Source organism: Colobus angolensis, unplaced genomic scaffold (assembly GCF_000951035.1).
Source record: "Colobus angolensis palliatus isolate OR3802 unplaced genomic scaffold, Cang.pa_1.0 Scaffold69, whole genome shotgun sequence".
NCBI classification, from domain to species: Eukaryota; Metazoa; Chordata; class Mammalia; order Primates; family Cercopithecidae; genus Colobus; species Colobus angolensis.
The window spans coordinates 13,152,615-13,174,266 of record NW_012120598.1 but is presented as its reverse complement, the minus strand read 5'-3'; the positions used below and the strand labels follow the sequence as shown (position 1 = coordinate 13,174,266).

The window sequence follows — 21,652 nt, the reverse complement described above, 5'->3', positions numbered from 1 at the left end:
TACATCTACCTGTATGCAGTCGAATTCAAAACTAGTGATTTCCCCAAGAGGCCCTGTCATTTAATTGTCAGAACTAATGAAGATTTTGTAGTAACGTGGAATGTTCTGGTTACTAGGTACGTGCCAAAAATAACACTTCCTTCTTGACACTATTATGCTTGTGATTTTCCCAAGCAGCCTATATAGTCATCCCTCAGTATCCTTGGAGGACTGGTTCCAGGACCCTCCTGGATACCAAAATCCTCAGATGCTCAAGTGCCTTATATAAAATGGCTTCAGATTTGCATATAACCTATGCATATCCTTTAAATCTAATTATAATACCTAATGCAATGTAGTTACAGTATATTTTAAAATTTGTATTTTTAAATTTTTATTTTGAAAATTTTCCATACATGGTTACTCAGATGAAAAACCTACAGATGCGGACCAATTTGCTTATAAGCAAAGCAACAAATGCTATCTGCTAACTTCATGATAAAAATACTTGAAACTTTCCAACTTTACACCAATTGCCCACACATCTGTCACTATCACCACAAAACTCAAGGACGCATAAGGAAGCAGTGTGATGACTCTGAAAGTTATTTTTTTTCCTTTCAATAATTTTAGTTAAAAAAATTACCTTGATAAAACACATCTCCCTTGTGACACTAATAAACGTGCTCACATTTGAATAGGCAGTCACTAGATTTCAGGAAAAAAGTAGATATAGTTTAGAGATGTTAAAATTGTGTACGGCTTAACAAAGAGTACAATATTAAAACTAGAAAAGTCTCTAAGGTTTAAAAATGAGTTTTCTGAAGTTGCAAACACTTTAAAAACTGACTTTACATTTTCATACTATTGAGCTGTACCTTTATGATTTGTGCCGTTTTGTATTTCAGAATTTATCTTCCTAAAATGTAACAATAATTTGTGGAATAGCCATAGCCATCCAATGATTTATTTGCAAGTTGTGATTTTTCTGGTAAGAAATAATTTAGGACTGCAAATTTAAAGATGAAGGTGATGGAAAAAGTACTGCTGATCTTAGTTTTTAAAAATTTACCTTTGGAGAAAAATCAAAACTCTTATAGAGATATCTCTTTTTCTTTTTGTAGTTCAAGTACCCTTACAAGACTGATGGAATTACAGTTGTATAAATATGAAGGACTACTGAAGAATCTGAAGTATTGTATTATTTGACTTTATTTTAGGCCTCTAGTAAAGACTTAAATGTTTTTCCAAAAAAGCACAAGGCAGAGATTAGAGCAGCTGTAAGAACACATCCACTTTATGCAATGCCATCAGACATGTAAGTCAGATGTCATGTCAAAATTAGTACAAGCCAAATTCTTGGTTAAAAAAACCCTATGTATAGTGACACTGATAGTTAAAAGATGTTTTATTGTATTTTCAATAGCTACCACTAACAAATTTTTAACTTTTGATATGTATATTTTGATATGTGGTCTTTCAGAAAAAGTATGGTTAATAAACAGTTGATTTTTCAAAGGAAATTTAAAAATTCTTACATTCTGTTTAATGTTTTTGCTATTTAGTTAAATACACTGAAGGGAAATACCCCCCGTTCTTTTTCCCTTTTTTATGCACACAACAGAAATACGCATTGTCATGCCTCAAACTATTTTTTATTTGCAACTACATGATTTCACACAATTCTTTTAAACAACGACATAAAATAGATTTCCTTGTGTATAAATAACTTACATACGCTCCATAAAGTAAATGCTCAAAGGTGCTAGAACAGATCGTCCACTTCTACAGTGTTCTCGTATCCAACAGAGTTGATGCACAATATATAAATACTCAAGTCCAATATTAAAAACTTAGGCACTTGACTAACTTTAATAAAGTTTTTCAAACTATATCAATATATCTAAAGTGCATATATTTTTTAAGAAAGATTATTCTCAATAACTTCTATAAAAATAAGTTTGATGGTTTGGCCCATCTAACTTCACTACTATTAGTAAGAACTTTTAACTTTTAATGTGTAGTAAGGTTTATTCTACCTTTTTCTCAACATGACACCAACACAATCAAAAAAGAAGTTAGTGAGGTGCTAACATGTGAGGATTAATCCAGTGATTCCGGTCACAATGCATTCCAGGAGGAGGTACCCATGTCACTGGAATTGGGCGATATGGTTTATTTTTCCTTCCCTGATTTGGATAACCAAATGGAACAGGAGGAGGATAGTGATTCTGATGGCCATTCCCTCGATACATTCCTGGCTTTTTTCTGGGCAAAGGATGCCACATTGGAAGAGGTGGAAATATAAGTTCTGAAATCTGTAAGGAAGAGAACACATTAAGTTAATACAAAGGAAAAATTCATCATCTATGTTCCAGATTTCTTATTAAAGACAAAGTTACCCAAAACCCTAAGAGCACATCTAAGTGACATTCCTATTGTCAGGTCTAAATACGTTAAAAATCTCATGTGTAATAGGCGTATAATGTATAACAGGTGACCAATATTTTCTGAATACATAAAGTAATGAATAAACTCAAACACAGTACTTCCTAAACAACGTCAACCAGAAAAGACCAAAACATGGAACAAATGGAAGTTTGGAAGGACATACTTGTTTTAGTCCAGTGGTTTCCACAGCTGGCTAAGCCAGGAGTCACTTGGAAGCTTTTAAACACAAAACATTGGAGCTGGAGGCCATTATCCTTAGCAAACTAATGCAGAAACAGAAAATCAACTACCACATGTTCTCACTTGTAAGTGGGAGGTAATGATAAGAACTTATGAACACAAAGAAAGAAACAACAGACACTGGGGTCTATTTGAGAGGGGAGGGTGGGAGAAGGAAAAGGAGCAGAAAAGGTAACTATTGAGTACTGGGCTTCATACCTGGGTGATGAAATAATATGTACAACAAATCCCTGTGACACATGTTTACCTATGTAACAAACCTTCATGTGTACCCCTAAACCTAAAATAAAAGTTTAAAAAAAAAAAAAAGATAAACACAAAATGTTCATGCCCCAGCAGTGGTCTAATGAACAATAATAAAATCTCAGAACTAGAGGCCAGGTATTTTGACAAAGCTCCCCAGGTGATTCTGATGTAGCCAGTTTAGTATTTGGGAATAATAGTTTTAGATTATCCCATAAATCAGGTGGACACATTAGGTTCACATTTATTCAAAGTGTTCATACCAGCAGTTTTAGACCTCTCGTCTCTGCTTTTCTAAATATAGGATTTTTTTAAAAATTATATTCTGTATAGCATTGCATTCACGATAGAAAATTCAAAAGGTACAAAAGGGTAAACTGTGGAAAGTCCCTTTTTTTTTAATCTCACCCTTTATCTTCTTTATCTTAATCCTTCTCAGGGGCAACTGACACTAAACATTTTTTTAAATATACCTTTAGAGATATTCTATCCACATCTATACACATTTTAAAAATATATATGTACACTGGATTGTATCCTGCTTTTACATTTGATAATAATACATTTCAGAAAGATCAATACATAAAGACCTTTCTCATTGTTCTACAGCTAGATAGTACAGCAATGACTATAAATTAAATGATCTCCTATTAATGGGACATTGAGGCTGCTTTCAGTCTCTTACTATTAAAAAAAAATGATATGCAATAAACAAAACAATGCTGCAATGAATAACAGCACAGTAAATTCTAATATAAGGCTTTATAGGCATATTTTTGTTTCTTTTGGTAAATATTTAATACCTAGGAGTGGAACTGCTGAGTAATAGAAGAGATAGACATTTAACGTTAAAAATTGCCAGTTTTTCGAAGTGGTGGTACCATTTTACACTGCCACCAAGTTTATGAATCTAGCTGCTTCACATCCTTGCTAACATTTCACACTGTCAGACTTTTAAATCGAGCAGTTCTGTAAGAACTAGTGTTTCATATGGATTTCATTTGTGTTCCTCTAATGATAAATGAGGCCATTCACATAACTCCTTTTGTAAAGTGTTTATTCACATCTTTTGCTCCCCCTGCCCTTTTTTTGAGATTACAGCAGGATATGCCCATTATTTTTTATTGAGTCTTTTACCTTTTACTAGTGATTTGTGAGTGATTTTTTTTAAAGTAGATTCTGGAAATAAGTCCTTTACAGATATATATAATGAGAATATTTTGTCCTAGTCTATGGTTTGCCCATTTTCTTAATGGTTTCTTTGATAAGCAAAAAGATGATTAATTTTGATGAAGTCCAGTTTATCAATTTTTTCCCCTTATTACTTTCTTTTTGTTACCCTCTAAAAGAAATCTTTGCCTATCACAAAATAAAGATTATATTTCCCTATGTTTTCTTCTAAAAGTGTCAGAGATTTATCTTTTATGTCTAGGTACACGATCTATCTCAAATCAATATTTTTGTGTATGGTTAGCTAAGTTAGGTTCTTTTTTTTTTTCCCATGCAGATCATCCAGTTGTTTCTTGAAGACTTTCCCCATTGAATTGCTTTGGCACTTTTGTTAAAAGGGGAAAAAAAAAAAACCAACTGTATGTAAGTGGGTCTACTTCTGGACTCTCTATCCTGTGCCATCAATATATTTGTATGTTTTTAAACCATTACCACACTGTCTTGATGAATATATAATACCTCTGAATTAGTGTGAACCCTCTAACTGATCCTTCTTTTTAAAAATTTTGAATCAATTTGTCACTTTCTAGAAAAAACCTTTTAAGGTGTTCATTGATACTCAATTGGATCTACGGATCTATTTCAGGAGAACTGACACAATCTTCATTTCTTAATCTGTGAAGACCCCTCTCTTGGGATGCCTTTTAGAAAACAGTAGAAAATAAAAATTCCAAGCTAGAAATTTTTTTGTCCTTACTTGATAAAACTTTTTTAAAGCTTGTGGCAATGCTAGATTCAAGATAAAAATACTAGAAAGAAAAAAAATCAAAGTGGGCCATTTGCACTAGCTTTCACGCAAGGACTCACAGTAGTAGTGTTTCTCTATTATAAAATGTTTTGCTAATGAGTATTATGGCAGGGAGAAATGTTTTCCTTAAAAAGCACGGAAGAGGCCGGGCGCGGTGGCTCAAGCCTGTAATCCCAGCACTTTGGGAGGCCGAGACGGGTGGATCACGAGGTCAGGAGATCGAGACCATCCTGGCTAACACGGTGAAACCCCGTCTCTACTAAAAATACAAAAACTAGCCGGGCGAGGTGGCATAAACCCGGAAGGCGGAGCTTGCAGTGAGCTGAGATCCGGCCACTGCACTCCAGTCCGGGCGACAGAGCGAGACTCCGCCTCAAAAAAAAAAAAAAAGCACGGAAGAGACACCTCAATTTCCATACCTTTCTGTTATCCTAATAGCCTTTCAACATGAAGAAAATAAATGTAATTTAATTTTAAAAGAAATCCTAAAAATTAAAGGTGAATTTGCTTGTAAAAAGTTAGCAGCAATCAACTTAATTTGAGACTTACATTCTTGCTTGAGTAACAACAAATAAAATTCTAAGGTAAAATTGCCACACATTTGGATGAATTCCAGAAAATTCAATATAGGTAATTTGCAATATATAATCCATCACACAGAGAAAAAAAATGTCTCAAATATTTATGACAAGGATTTTAAAAATGATCCTGACGTACAAATACTATGTTTACTTATTTATGTAGGGAATCTCTCTGGAAGGATACTGGGGAAAAAAAAACCTGGTAACGAATGCCTCTGTGGAAGTGGATGAGGAGAAAGAGGACTTCTCACTATTATACTGTCTTGTACTGTTTGAAGTTTCATAAAACCAGGTGCATGTTATAATATATACATATACATACACATATACATATATCCCTAAATTATGATAATTTTCAGAACTAATCTTCCCCTCAAGTCTAGGAAGAAGAATTCAACTGAGAAAAAAATGAGAAACCAAAAATTAAGTTACACTGAAATAATGTTCATTATGTAAATGTATGCTGAATTTAAAAGTTTAGTTTATCATACTAAAAACTCCAATATTCTGCTTTTTACTTATTAGGTCTAAATTTTCATTTTCAGCTCAACCTTACCATAAATCTGTATGTTTCACTACATTTAATCAAAGCAAATAAGTAAAACTAGGTACCTTTAAAAACTAATAATAAGTACATGTACAGAATGAGGCTCAACTCAAAAAATCTGTTTAAATTGTTCTGACTTTAAAATATCTTTCCTGTTGAAGAATGCTGTTGGGTCAACAATTTTTTAAAGTCGATTAAATGTTCTTTGGTATGCAGATAAAAGTAGTAAATAAGTGAATGGATCTGCAAGTGCAGGCACACTAGCTATATGACTTTTCAACTAGGAAAGCAAAATGGGAGACAATGTTTTAGGCTTGAGTAAAATATTAAATATAATATAATAAATTTAGAGAGGTTTCTCTTTAATCATGGAAAGGGAGAGAATAGTAAGTTAAACCCAGAGGTACAAAACAAAGTGTTACATACTACAAAAAATAAGTGCAAAGTGGTAACTTTTGAATGAGATAAGAAATTTTAAGCCGGGCACGGTGGCTCAAGCCTGTAATCCCAGCACTTTGGGAGGCCGAGACGGGCAGATCACGAGGTCAGGAGATCGAGACCATCCTGGCTAACGCGGTGAAACCCCGTCTCTACTAAAAATACAAAAAACTAGCTGGGCGAGGTGGCGGGCGCCTGTAGTCCCAGCTACTCTGGAGGCTGAGGCAGGAGAATGGCGTAAACCCGGGAGGCGGAGCTTGCAGTGAGCTGAGATCTGGCCACTGCACTCCAGCCTGGGCGACAGAGCAAGACTCCGTCTCAAAAAAAAAAAAAAAAAAGAAATTTTAAAATATCGGGAATGTTTTACCATCATGAATTTTCTATATTTTGCCATTTTTTCTGAAATAAATTTATCTTAATTATTGTATAGTGAAGCTGACCTTTGATAAAATGACTGAGGATGCCTATTTACGTGCCAGAGAAACAGCTTTCCCTTAGCATCAGGGAAGGCAAGAACCATTATCCAGAATCTCAAATCAGAAACCTTGGGCAATGCCAAGCAGGACTACCTGAAGGGTCCTGGCAATCCCTGCATGTACCTTTAAAACTGAGCTGTTTCATGGTTACCTGGTACACAGGACTTGCGGCTGCAGTCACCGAACTGGGTTTCACTTCCATTTCCTTACTTGTTTCTTCATCTGAAGAAGAGGATCCTGAATGATAATCAGAGGTAACCTTATCAAGGGCCCTAGTAACTTTCCTGGAGATCTCATCCTTGTTCTCATCTTCATTTTCAAAGCTGGCAACAATGAATGCATTGTTTTTCTCTCCATACCTAAGAATAAAATTAAAAACTTATAAATCTTGAAGTCACATCAGCAAAGCAAAAAAGGTCCATAAAAACAATTAAAGAAACTGGACATGCCATCAATCCAAGGCAAAGAAGGAATCATCACAGAACTTGAGCCTACACATTTAATATCCTAATACAGCTCAATGCCAGCAAGCAAACCAGTTTTCTACTTCTGTTCTATCTAAGTATTCATAAAAGTAACCCCATTTTCTTTCCTTCTTTTCTACTAATTCCTAAAAAAATTGTTTAAAACATCAAAAAAGTCCATTGTTTTGATTACATTTTTGTATGTACCAATGAAATTGGTTGTACAATAAAACACTCTGATGTATTTTTATTTTTTTGAGATGGGTTTCATTCACTCTGTTGCCCAGGTGGGAGTGCAGTGGCACAATCACAGCTCACTGCAGCCTCTACCTCCTGGGCTCAGGTGATTGATCCTCTCACCTCAAACCTCCCAAGAGGCTGGGACTACAGGAGTGTACCACCATGCCCAGCTAATTAATATACATTTTTAGAGACAAGGTTTCACCATGTTGCTGAGGCTGGTCCCGAACTCCTAGGCTCAAGAAATACACCCACCTCAGCCAACCAAAGTGCCAGAATTACAGGCATGCGCCACTGCCTGAAATTTTTTTTTTTTTTTTTGGGGGGCGGTGGGGGGACAGGTCTTGCTCTGTTGCCCAGACTGGAGTGCAATGGGTGTGATCTCAGCCCACTGCAACCTCCACCTCCGGGGTTCAAGTGATTCTCATGCCTCAGCCTCCTGAGTAGCTGGGATTACAGGTGCCCACCACCACGCCCTGCTAATTTTTGTATTTTTAGTAGAGATGAGGTTTCGCCATGTTGGCCAGGCTGGTCTTGAACTCCTGACCTCAGGTGATCCACCTGCCTCGGCCTCCCAAAGTGCTGGGATTACAGGCATGAGCTACCACACCCAGCCCCAGTTGTACTTATAAATGTAACATACATCCTAGCAATTTAAGTCACAGATCAACTAGAAATTTCCTATAAAACTGACTTTAACCCTAATTAAATAAAAAAGGGAGCCTGTGTTTCTTATATTTATACTCACAAAAATGAGAACTGAGGCAGTTATTGAGATGAAAGAAAAAAGATTGTTGCTGAAGAATATAGAGGTTTAATTTAAATTATATTGCTTACTTCAGAGTTTCCTAGGATAACTATTCACCTCTCATCTTAATTTTTTTTTAAGGTAAGATGAAAAAGTCTTGTTATTCTTCCAAAACATTTTTGAAGATTTTTGATTTTTTTTTTAAGTTGTCAAAATATGTAACCTACGCTGCTGGTTACTTAAAAAAAAAATTCTGATATGTAGGAAAATAGTGTAATAAACTCAAGTAAAACCAAGAGTTTTTATTCAGTGGACATAGGAGAAACCCACAAATCTATTTAAACAGATTGCACAATGTCAACATTATGAAACTAGCATCAGGACAAAGGACATTGTTAAGCAGTTCTTACAAAACACATAATTAAAGTTAGAAATGCAATTAAAGTGATTCTAAATTCAAAAAAAGATAAAAATAAGTAACTCTAAGAAATAATGTCAAGCTTTTGATTCAATAAAAATAGCTGATGTTAATTCATTTTAAGACAGCACTCTTCTCAAATTATTTCTGAATCAGAATGGTTATCTATGATAAACTGCTATAAAGCCTTTGAAAACGTACATGAGGCTGGGTGCAGTGGCTTACGCCTGTAATCCCAGCACTTCAGGAGGCCTAAGTGGACAGACTACTTGAGCCCAGGAATTTGAGACCAGTCTGGGCAACATGGCGAGACCCTGTCTCTCAATTAAAAAAAAAAAAAAAAGGAAATTTATGTGGAAATCAAGTAGTCTCATAGATCACACAGATAGATGAGTTCTATTTCTGCAGATAGGTATGCTATCTTCCATTCCTATAGGCCAAATGAAACCATAAATACTGCTTAAATATACTGCATAACTTCGCTTTTCTATTCTTTTTCAGTTTACCTCATAAAAGTTGCTACAGGGGCCAGGTGCAGTGGCTCAGGCCTGTAATCCCAGCACTCTGGGAGGCCAAGGTGGGCGGATCATGAGGTCAGGAGTTCGAGGCCAGCCTGGCCAACATGGCGAAACCCCGTCTCCACTAAAAACACAAAAAATTAGCCGGGCCTGGTGTTATGCGCCTGTAATCCCAGCTACTCGGGAGGCTGAGGCAGGAGAATTGCTTGAATGTGGGAGGCGGAAATTGCAGTGAGCTGAGATTGAGCCACTGCACTCCAGCCTGGGCAACAGAGCAAGACTCCGTCTCAAAAAAAAAAAAAAAAAGTTGCTACAGGATGGTGAAAAGGGCATTAGACTAATTTCTCATTGTGGCTCTGCCACTAACTAGCTCTGGTCACCAGAAGCAAGTCACTTAATTTCCCTAGGCCTTAGTTTCCTATATGCCGGATGAGGAAGCTGAAGCTGGCTAGATAGTGGCTGACCTACGGCTGGTGACTCTTCATAGTATAAAATGCCTAAACAGAAGCTGGACATGGTAGCTTACACCTGTAATCCCAGCACTTTGCGGGGTCAAGACAGGAGGATTGCTTGAGCCCAGGAGTTCACGATTACAGTGAGCTATGATCATGCCACCACATTCTAGCCTGGACAACAGAGCAAGACCCTCTCTCTAAAACAAAACAAAACAAAACAAACAAATAAAATTCCTAAACAACTGAGTTCCTCACAACATAAAATCTGTGTTCTCTAATTTCAAGTTTACTTAGCATAAGGTTTTAGCAATACACATTTACTCCATGTCCTCTCCGTCCTCTCCACGGTTGGAAGACTCAACAAATTTCAAGACAATCAAGGGTTAATTCATGTGTTAATGACAGTAATATAACAATGGCTTAGGCCTATCTTTAGTTTTGCCCATTAATGGAATCAAAATTCAAAAACGGAAAGGCAAGAAATTTGAGAAAAATTCCTGCCTTTGTAGAAATAGAAACCTCAACCAAGGGCAAATATCTAATGATTGAAAGATCAGCATTATTAGCTCAGATTTCTTTGACACCCAATTTGGTTCTGCATTTTTCCCTTTGAACTATTTTGGTATGAGGGCTCTCTCTTCATGGTAACAGAAGCTGCTGACTACACTACTATAACATTACAATGTGCAGTCAATCCCTTAGGAGAATTAGTAACACCTGGACAACTTTTAAACTTTCCATTTTTCGACGATCACTGGTAAAACATCAAGGCTAATTTAGTTATTTTGAAACAATCAATAATATCTAACACTCTGTATTGGGGGGAAAACACGGACTGCAGAAATCACCAAAAAAAAAAAAAGTTGTAAAATATGTTGAGTAGATAATGAAGCTGGAATCTACCCTCAGAACTTCTCATAGGCAAGATTTATTTTCTATTCTGTATCACTAAGTGATAACCTTTCTAACTATATGGCATTCTCTGTACTCTTGCAACATTTTATTCTGTCAGACAGAGTAAGTGAAGACTATGAAGAATGTTGAGTGCATCTCAATTTTTTTTAACAATCTTAGTCTCTAATATGCCAATGAGTTATTAAAGATTCTCAGATATTTGATCAACTGTACACTTGCTAGATCAGCTTTAATTTTTGAAATATCTTGTCTTTCCAGTTTTGGTGAAAAAACACTTCTCAAAGTCTCTTTTTCCTCTGTTAACTTATGTCAACCACCTCTACTCAACCGCTAATACATCTTTCTTTTTGGGGTTCTGTTACTGAATGAACACCTGACATTCACAGGTGATTTCTATTAGCCATGAAAAAAATCACATCAGAGCCAATGTCTGGCAAAATAGAAGTCTACTGAATGCAAAGGTTTTCTTCGATTAATAAGATGAAAGCAAAGTAGTAGTTTTCTCCTGCCAGGCATCATCAAGTAATGAAATGGCTACTGAAGTAGAATGTCTGTATAACTAAAGTTTTTATGTTCAGGTACTGAGACTTATTTTAAGCGTTTTAAATACATAGGTCCAAAATGTTTATATAATTATGCAACTTGTTAAACATCCTTGGACAGAAAAACTTTCCCCTGATGGTTTAGGATCATTATATTGAACATAAACTATTTGATTGTGTGATAACATAATTGTGCTGATTTTTTAGCTTTTTCGTTTTTGTCTCTATGTCAGACCATATGACATTTTTTGGTAGCATCTGACTGATCAACCCTCTTTCAAATGCTGCTTCTCACACTTTATGGGTTAAGAAACTACACAACTAACTTAAAAAACTGTGTGTTAAATAAGAGTCAACTAGGATCTCAGTGCAGGTCAAATTAAAAAGTAAACAATTCAATATAGTAGCTTTTTGACAGCTATTTCTTACAAATGGATGTCTTCTGCACAGGTTCAATGGCCAAAGTTTTCCAACTCTGAAACTAGCCTAAAGCAAGTCCTTAATTAGTCCCAGAATCTAAAAATGTTTATTTTCTCAGACCTAAATCTGAGATGGCGTGCTCCTCTATTCTATCCGAGAAAGAAGTATTGAAGAATGTTTATCACAAACCTCTACCACCTACACCTGGGTTCCCAAAGCAGTGAACTTACACCAACCACTCGCAAATCAGGTAGTAACCTCAAGTGGTGGTCCTGACAAAAGTTATGGAAGAATAACCATGTAATTCAGCTCTCATGTCTGCACCTCCACCTTCGTTGTTGGAATCAGGTCAGTCTGTGACCACCTTGGGAGTACATAGTTAGGATTCCTTCAAAAAGCAGCTTTACTACAATCAATAAAGAGGGCAGGTGGTCAGGTGAATTGTGCCTCAAAACCAAAAGGAAACATCCTAAAGGTAGAGCCACAGGAAAATTCTTGCAGGAGTTCCATGCCTCTGTTCATCTTCTTCCTGCTACTTAGAACATCCTTCCCACCTTGTCACCTGGTCAACCATGGCTCATCCTTCACCTCCCAGCTCAAGTATCACCTACTCAGTAGTCTCCTGACTCCTCACCAGATGCAGTAACTTTCTACTTTGTGCAACCCACCACTGCATTTTGTACACATTTCTGTTATAGCATAAATCAGATCACAATGTAATTTGCTTACTTTTCTTCTCCTTAATTTCAAACTGAACTACCTAAAAGCAGAATGTTGCTTTCATTTTTGAAAACCCCACAACTGAGTGCCCGGTCCACAAAGAATGGCTTTTGAGTGAGTGGACTTCAAAAAGATTTCATACCTAGCACTGATCTTTCACAATTCTATTCATTAGGAGATGAGAAAAATAACTTCCATTATGAAAATAAAACCACGAAAGTATCACTCAGTCACTTACATAACCAAAAAGGGTAGGCCAGGAGCAGTGGCTCACACCTGTAATCCCAACACTTTGGGAGGCCAAGGCGGGTGGATCACGAGGTCAGGAGTTTGAGACCAGCCTGGCCAACATAGTGAAACGCCATCTCTACTAAAAATATTTTAAAAATTAGCCGGACACAGTGGTGGGCACCTGTAATTCCAGCTACTCGGGGGGCTGAGGCAGGAGAATCGCTTCAACCCAGCAGGCAGAGGTTGCAGAGAGCCGAGAATGCACCATTGTGCTCCAGCCTTGGCCATAAGAGTGAAACTCCATCCCAAAGAAAAGAGGAGAGAGGGAGAATAAACAGAAACAGAAACAAACCAAAAGTGGTTACCCAGTATTATTTGGAATTAGCTTCTTAATTTGAAGATAAAGAGAGAAGTACACCACCAATTAAAGATAATAGACACCTAGCGGAATCAAGGTGTCTACTACTTGGTCTACAATAAGCTTCTTGGCAAAGCACTACTAGAAAAGCCCCACCTAATCAGTTTCTTTTTTCAGCTGTAAAGCAGGAATGTAACCAGTCCTTCAACATCACCTCCAGAAAAGTATTTCATAAAATTTACATCTGAGAGAGTTAAACCACCAGCTCCTGGCCATAAAGATACACAGGCAGGTTGTACATGACAGAATGTCATAAAATTAGTTCCAGCATGGTCATCAGATCAGCGTCCAAACTTGAGAACTCACCGACAGCACACCTCACATGGGTCCACCCACAGAGTGAGCTCCTTTGGCAAGCCCAGGTCACTATACAAGATGCAGCTGTTTTCACAGGCTTTCAGGACATCAGGATCAACTCTCTGAAATTTATTGACACGAATACATCTACAACAAAGTGGAGTTATATTAATGGATTTAAATGAATTTAATCATAAATGCCGTTAATATCTATTCATATTTGCCAAGGTGACTAATAAAATAGTAATAAAAAATACCCCGGTAGAGAACCTAGGAGCATATCTATCCTAAATAGATAATAAATGTGAACTATAGACACAGAGGCAGCCTGAAAATAAGATGGCACCTATGTGAGCCCAAGAAAATCACTAGTACTGGGTTCACCTCAGTCTACCCAGAGTCTTGACCACCCATGTACATTAAATGAGCAAGGAGTATGAAAGTTCCATGAAATTTAAGAACTCTGAAGGCAAAAGTTTCTATAGGCCAAGTTCCTATACAAAAAAATCTCTAACAAAAGGCCTCATCTAATGTTTCAGATGATATTTGGAAATGCTTATGACAAGTTCTGATCTGTCATTAACTTGCTTTTATATCTCAGATAATAAAGTGGTAAGATGACACCCTTGCTTTACCTATAACTGTTCTATATACGGGATAAGTGAAGGACACAGATTCATTCATATCACATACTTATGATTAAAATACCTAACATGTTATTGGCTTATTTCATTTGACTTCTATTTACCCAAGGACTTTTATTTAAATAGCTGTCAAAATTAAGTGAGGAAAATTTCTAAACCAATAAAGCCTCTATCTCATCTTTTTTTAACCTATTATACCACACCTACCTAATGGAATATTTAAAGGTGGCTTAGAGTAAATACAAAAAATACGCATTCTGTTAAATGTTAAATAAGCATTCTGATTAAGTAGGGAAATAGGACCTATGAAGGAAAAGTACTGCCTACAATCAAGAATCAATCAAGAGACTTTGGATTTCAGCACTAATCCTAGTATTTCTCACGTGAGCTTAGTTAAGTCACTGTACCTCTTCCTCAGACCTGAAACTATAAAACATGGAAATACAAGTTAATTGATAAATAGCAATTATACTGTAAAACATAATGATATAAAGACTAAATGTGCTATTTCAAGTTTTTTGTAAAGTTAAATTATTAGTTGGTTTTAATTTCTATTTAAAAAATGAAAAAGTTCTCAATAGGATAACTAGGAATACGTGTTTCTACATAATATTAATAAAAACACTTTTTAAAAATTTATTATGCAATGGACAGTTTCCTAAATGCTTTGCATGTATTAACTCTTAATTCTCATGATCATCCTGTGAGTTACTTTTTTTCCTCAGCATAAAGAAAAAGGGAGGCAGAGAGAGTTTGAGTAACTTCCCCAAAATTATACAGCTAGTAAGTGATGGATCTAGGGTTCAAATCCAGGCCACTAGACTCCAAAGAGCAAGTAATTTCCCTAATACTCAACTCTGCTTATATGTACCTATCTTAGCATCACCATTAACTATATAACAAAGGCAAAGTGAGAAAAATTATTTTCTAGTATGTAAAATACTGCTTGGTCCTTTTAAAAACATGGTCTTATGCTATAGATTCTAATGTTGTATTGGGTAATTAGAAAGATCCCATGTGCTCTGGGACCAAAAGCGGTTAAGGATAAAAAGATATATCTTAGATGTGTTTTTCTTATCTACAATGAAGGTGATAACAGGCTCTAAGCTTACAAATTATATATAAATATAGATGCTTCAACAGAGACTATGCTTCAACAAAATCTGCATACTTACATATTTTGTACTTTTTTTTCACTCTACATACTGACTACTTACCCATTAACTACTCTTCGAAAACAAAATTTTAAAAGTTGCGTAAAAATATTCTCACTTACTTAATGTTGACAGTTCTTTCCAATTTTTGCAATTACAAAGTATAAGAAACATCCATATTCATACGTTTGTCTGTATTTCTAATTATATTTCTAGAATAGATTCTTGGGAGACTTATTGTTCAAAAGGTATGACTATTTTTACAGATCTTGATAATATTGCCAAATTGCTCTCCACAAGTATCTTATTTATATCGTGGCAAAACAATTTCAACTTACAAACATTTTGTAAGAGAAAGAACACTCCAGCTACTCTATGGACTGAAGAGTCTCCATCTAGTCTATGAACTGAAGTTTCCACTAACTTGGTTAATCTTATATTCCATTCATTTTTACAATAGTAACAACCCACTCTTTTTTTTTTTTTTTTGAGACGGAGTCTGGCTCTGTCGCCCGGACTGGAGTGCAGTGGCCGGATCTCAGCTCACTGCAAGCTCCGCCTCCCGGGTTTACGCCATTCTCCTGCCTCAGCCTCCGGAGTAGCTGGGACTACAGGCGCCCGCCACCTCGCCCGGCTAGTTTTTTGTATTTTTTAGTAGAGACGGGGTTTCACCGTGTTAGCCAGGATGGTCTCGATCTCCTGACCTCGTGATCCGCCCGTCTCGGCCTCCCAAAGTGCTGGGATTACAGGCTTGAGCCACCGCGCCCGGCCTCAACCCACTCTTAAGTCTTTAGAGTTTTCTACTTCAAATACAGCTTTAAAATGACTCAGTAATGATACTTCTGATCACATGCCAATTTAATCTTGTTTCAGTTTTTTTTCTCAAGTTTTTAGAATTAATGGAAATGAAATTGTACAGCTTGACCTTTAAGTATTTACTTGACAGTGCCTCCTTTTTCAGCAATAGTATGGTGGCTTGGCACTTCCAAAAAGCCTTCATCCAAAGTCAATTAAATCGAAGTAAAAAGCCTCAGCAGTTCTAACTTACAAAAGCTGTTCACTCTATCAGAAATGAAAATACGCAGAAAAAAATTAAGAGAATCAAGTGATAAGATAAAAAATGACTTGAGCCTGTGTCAGCATGCACATTTCTATTTTAATTCACATTTTCCAATTTACCAGAAACCTCTTTGGATTTAAAATGAAAAGGAAAATATTCTATTTTGATTCTCCTATTGGCAATAGAACACAAGCTCACTTGACTTTCAGTATATGAGAAATTAGCAAATAATATATTTGCCTCCTTTCTAGACTCCTTGAATAGTCCTGTACTTGCAAGAGCTCAATGGCAGAAATGAAGTCCTTCTGACATCAAAGCACAAAGTGTTGATTTGTGTAGGAAACTTTGGGGACATCAATATAAACAAATAAAAGAGAATTTCTGTAGTTATCACTATAGTCACTGCTCCACTTTTATTTCTTGTGGCCACATCCACAAATGGGACAGTGTTTGACAGCTGAGTTTAGCAGAACATTCTCAGCTGAGGTTCCTGAGCAGTCACATAAATACTAGAGTGAGCATGCCAGGGCATGTTTTATAGGAGTCTGCTCTTCTTTACTTTAAGCTATAAATGTACCATATAAAGCAGAGTACAAAAGACAGCTGCAAGTGAGAATTATCTTCCTTCTCAGTGCCAAAACAGTGGTAGCACTGCAGTGTGCAGAAAGCCCATGAAAATACGGGGTCATGTAGACCTGAGTTCAAATCCCAGAACTTTGGCCAGGCATGGTGACTCACGTCTGTAATTTTAACATTCTGGGAGGCAAAGGCAGAAGATCGCGTGAGGCCAGGAGTTCGAGACTCACCTGGGTAACACAGTGAGATCCCATCTCTCCAAATTTTTTTTTTTTTTTTTAATTAGCCTGGTGTGTTGGCGCATGTCTATAATCCTAGCTACTTGGGAGTCTGAGGCAGTAGGACTGCTTGAGCCCAGGAGTTTGAGGCTGCAGTGAGCTATGGTTAATACCAATGCACTCTAGACTGGGTGACAGAGCAAAAACAATACCACAAAAAAAAAAAAAGCCCCCCAAAAAGCAAATCCCAGAGCCAGCATCTACTAGTCATGGATCACAGGTGAGTTACATTCATCTAGAAAATAGTTACACTGGCTTCTACCACAAATATATAAATGAGATTATTCTTGTATTAAGAACGTATCAGGTGTCTTAATAATCTTAGTTTCCTTTTTCCATAAAACTTTTTTTTCAAAGAGCATAGATCATGTAATTTACTTTTAGATACAAGATTCACTTCTTTCAACTCCTACCATGCCCATTAATGTGTTATTAGGGGTCCTCTAGAATTGTGAAAATCCTTAAGTACATGTGATAAACGGAAATGCACTGTTACGAGCCAGGCTATAACTACAAAAGACTAACTCCTATGACCCCACAGCACTGGCCTCCTGTGTCCAGGCAATGGGACTCCACCACTCCACTAACAAATACTGTTTTAAAATGAGCAAGGAGAAAATATACAAACATCCCAGAGTTCTGTATTTTGCAGATGAAACACCTGTAGACATGGTCTGCACACCCTTCAATCATCTGGCCTTGAACCCACCTCAGGGGTTGATCAGCCTCTGCTTAATCCAATCTAATCCTTTACCTGTAGGCCTGTCCTTTCGATGGTTTTTCTGGATACCAGTGATTTTTATATTTTTCTTGAAGTATTAGGGTCAATTTCTCAGCAAACCTCTCAACTGCCTCTTTTTTCAACTTATCATGTTTTCGAACTAGCCTTGTGAAAAAGAAGACAACGGCAGCAATTTCGTTCTTCATTTTTTTTTCCCTGCAAAGATAAAACATGTTTCCTCAAAAAACCAAAATAAAAAAACTGGGAAGATGAAGCTCTGTAAGATATACCTCCTTTACAGCTCTCCCCTTCTCCTCCTTCCAATTTTATCTTGTATTTCTTTGGCTTATATCTGGAGTAGAGAACAATCTACTTATCTTTATGCCATAAAGGCCTTATTATAAAATACTACCTAAAAATCTTGTAACTTAGCTTCATGGAGAAGTTCCATAAACAGAGCACAATGCTCCTGTTGGCTAAAATAAAACCAGATCTATCAGTAAAAGAGAAGCACTATAATAAATGATACTACAACACAGATTTTACTGTGTGTATCAATATTTAGCTGCTATAATCTAAGTTTAAAATTCTGTGAAATGATTTGAACTTTAAAACATAAAAAAAGTCTACTTTAAAATCTAGAACTGTAGAGTCTTTTTGTAACAGAAAAGTTCGGCAGTTCCTAAAAAAATTAAACATAGAGTTACCATACGACTCGGTCAATTCTACTTCTAACTATTTACCCAAGAGAAATGAAAACACATGTCCACACCAAAATCTTGTACAGAAATGCCCATAGCAGTATTCATAATAGCTAAAAATTGAAAACAAGTAATATGCCTACCAACTAAGGAATGGACAAATACTGTGGTATACACATGTATGGAATATTACTCAGCAATGAAAAGGAATGAGTACTAATACAAGTTACAATATGGGTGAACCCTGAATACAGAAATGCCCACAGCAGTATTCATAATAGCTAAAAAGTAAAAACAATCTATTATGTTTACAAACTAAAGAATGGACAAATACTGCTGTATACACATGTAATGGAATATTATTCAGCAATTAAAAGGAACAAGTACTAATATAAGCTACAACACGGATGAACCTTGAATACATCAAACTAAGGGAAAGAAGTCAGTCACAAATGACCACATATTGTACGATTCCATTGATATGAAATATCCAGAATAAGCAAATCTATATAGACAGAAAACAGATTAGTGGCCTAGGGGTAAGTGGGAAGCCGAGAAAAGGAGCATTGCTAATAAATACAGAGTTACTTTTTGGTGTGATAAAAATATACACTAAATTTCACTATAGTAATGGTTATACAACTTTGTGAATACACTAAAACCATTGAACTATACATTTTAAATGGGTGAATTGCATGGTATAGAAATTAAACCTCAAAAGTGTTATACATAAAAAATTTCAGCATTGACTTTCCGTAAGTACTCTTTCAGGAAGAGAGATACATTTATCCAGAAGTTAAGAGACACAGAAAATAGTGGCTCTATCAGGACATATTTAAGAAATGGAAATTCAAGTCACCCACAGAAACACAAACTAAAAAAACATAATCACAGATTTTAGCTACATTTTGGATTGCCTCAAAGGACTTTAAAAATGGTATATCTGATTTATCATTGATTAAACCTTAAAGGCAAACCCTTGTCCTAAGATTGTTTTGATGTATGTTCTGTCTCTACTCAGTGAGCTCATTCATCTGGCTGCTGTAACCTGGAGTTATTAAGATGCTGCATTTAGTAAGCAACATCACCTTTTTAGGGAGCCAATTACGTATTAAAGACATACAGCCTCTGCTATGTTTAGCATAAAAACGACTAACCTAGCAGTAGTTTGTGTTCCCACATTTCAAAAAAAATAAAGCTGATTGTTAGCTTTCTTTTCTCAAACTGCTCTTTAAGTCTCTCTTCAGAATGTGACTCCTTTATTCCAAGTGCAAATTCAAACCTCACTGTGAAATAAATTCTACACAGTTATCTGAGAGGTGTGCTGGCAGCCACAGATAGCCTGATCCTGGAGGGGAAGGCATACAAATCTTCCTCCCAGAACCCTAGAATGACAAATTCACCTTCCACAGCCAGCTACGAGGCACTGGGCATGGGTCCACACACGAGTGTGCAAGTACACATAACCCCATAACCCCAGCTCACCACGACTGCTGTGCAGCCTCCTCCTGAAAAATGTGAGCCATTTCCACTTTATAAAGCTACATTTATATTCCACCCCGATACGATGGAAAAGAAACCCCAAGACAATTAAACATACGGGTTGGGAAGAAAGTTTTGCTGATGGAACTACATTAGCCTCCACTCCAGCAAAGCAAACAAGGAACCACACTCAAGAAATTTCCTGAATCTTTAACTAGATCATTCTCCTCATTCATTACATTTGCCAACTATGTGCCACATATCTGAGTTCTGCATTTTTGTTTGCTCTGCTTCATATAAAAAAAAAAATACGAAGGAAAGAACCACTTAGTGGTTGCTTTTGGTTGTAACACAAGATGACTCATTTGGACTTTGTTTTCCCCGTTTGAAGAAATGATGGCTGGAACAGCTGAAAAATAAGCCCACTCCCACCAGTATTCTAGGAGTACCAAAAGGTGAAAGAGGGAGAGTTACAGTCAGGGAGAGAACCACCAGAGGCAGGCAGGGCCAAGAAGACCTCAGGCGTCTTGAGTAAGTAGGCGTTCTCCACCCACACTCAGAGCAAAAGGCTCCCATTTTAAATATCGCACGGTGACGTCATCCTGGGACCTCGTCACCGCGGCGGCTGCTCCTCAAGTTCTACTTTGTTCCACAAGGCTCCTCTGCTCACGGCTGCGTGGATAAAACCCAAAAGGAATCAAGCTCGGCCTCGCAGGAGTTTATAACTTTGTACTTTTCCCTCCCTTGTAACGAAAAGCTAATCGCAAACGTTTCTGGGAACACATTTTTCTCCTGATAGACGTTCCCAAGGTGGAGGGCGCGAGAAGACTGGCCCGTGGGGAGAGGAGCCCCCGCCCGGCCTCAGCGGCGCCACAAAGCCGGCTCCAAACCATGAAGATGGGAAATAATTTTCCAAGGGGCTGGGAGTTGGACTTTTCGAAGCCATCGAAACCTGCTGCTAGGCTCTCCCGCCGGGGTTTTAAGAGAGGTAGGTGAGGAGGCATCAAACATCTCCACCCACTCTTGAAAGAACCGCCTTGAGCTGCGCCCAACTTCTGCAATCCCGGTTTTCCCCAAGTTCAAGGGGAAGGGCCCTGGCGCCCCACGCCCAGCCTCCCCGACAACATCCTCGCCAGGGTGCGCCCGCCCCGCCGGCCCGCGGCTCCGATGTCCCCGGCGGGCGGCCCTGGGTTCGAGGACCCGGCTTCCCGGAGGCGCGGCTCTCCAGCAAACAAGCGGGGCTCCAGAAAACCCACCGACGCGAAGGGGGTGGGCAGAAGGTGGGAAGCCGCGGGGCTGTCGCCCACCCGGAGGCGGAAGATAACGCGCTGTGGAAACGTGGCAGGAGCCTTGAGGCGGCGTCTTTTTCCTCAGGCGCCCGCCGAGGGTCCCGCGGAAAGCCTCGCGGGCCGCCCTCGCGGCCCGCAGCCCTGCTCTGGCGCCGAGCGGGAGCCCATGCAACCTGGTTCCATCCCCTGCCCCTCCCCTGTCCCCGGTGCGCCACCCGCCAGCGAACCTTCGACGTGGCCGCAGGGGCGCCGGGACCATCCTCCCCCGATACCCACAGCCCCGCCATGTCTGCCTTTCCCCGGCCCGGTCTCCTCACCGCCGCTGCCGCCGCCGCTCTCCGGCCGGAGATTCGGCGGCCCAGACCGTGTCCTGGCCGGGAACTACTGAGGGCTCCGCCTCAACGGGCCCGCGCTCGGCAACAGGGAGC

At 38.1% G+C, this 21,652-nt stretch overlaps 2 protein-coding genes across 3 annotated transcripts in view; one reads left to right on the top strand and one right to left on the bottom strand.

Annotated features, from left to right (window-relative positions):
- The window catches only part of CXADR (coxsackie virus and adenovirus receptor), a 79,745-nt gene extending 77,872 nt beyond the window's left edge, over window positions 1-1,873 (top strand). The window contains exon 8 of the mRNA XM_011926532.1: window positions 1,104-1,873. Coding sequence (XP_011781922.1) covers window positions 1,104-1,145 — 42 coding nt within the window. The 3' untranslated portion in view covers window positions 1,146-1,873. The remainder of the gene's footprint in view (window positions 1-1,103) is intronic.
- BTG3 (BTG family, member 3) lies at window positions 1,616-21,646 on the bottom strand. Of its 2 annotated transcripts, XM_011926534.1 has the most exons (6): window positions 21,542-21,646; window positions 17,786-17,968; window positions 13,329-13,466; window positions 7,085-7,292; window positions 3,655-3,662; window positions 1,616-2,290 (listed from the first exon to the last, which is right to left on the bottom strand). In XM_011926534.1, exons 2-6 carry the CDS (start codon window positions 17,956-17,958, stop codon window positions 2,155-2,157), a joined length of 663 nt encoding a protein of 220 aa, XP_011781924.1. In that variant the 5' UTR covers window positions 17,959-17,968; window positions 21,542-21,646; the 3' UTR covers window positions 1,616-2,154. The 2 variants fall into 2 exon arrangements, with proteins under 2 accessions (XP_011781924.1, XP_011781923.1); XM_011926533.1 differs by lacking the exon at window positions 3,655-3,662 and having other exon boundaries at window positions 1,616-2,297.
- Between the last annotated feature and the right edge of the window lie 6 nt (window positions 21,647-21,652).

What these genes read in the sequence shown, in the direction of transcription:
- BTG3 (XM_011926533.1), bottom strand. Translation starts at nt 17,958, where the DNA reads ATGAAGAACGAAATTGCTGCCGTTGTCTTCTTTTTCACAAGGCTAGTT. An exon ending in TCGAAAGGACAGGCCTACAG is followed by an intron (nt 13,467 to 17,785) that starts GTAAAGGATTAG and finishes ACTTTGTTGTAG; the next exon opens with ATGTATTCGTGTCAATAAAT. An exon ending in CCATGTGAGGTGTGCTGTCG is followed by an intron (nt 7,293 to 13,328) that starts GTGAGTTCTCAA and finishes TTTTATTCTTAG; the next exon opens with GTATGGAGAGAAAAACAATG.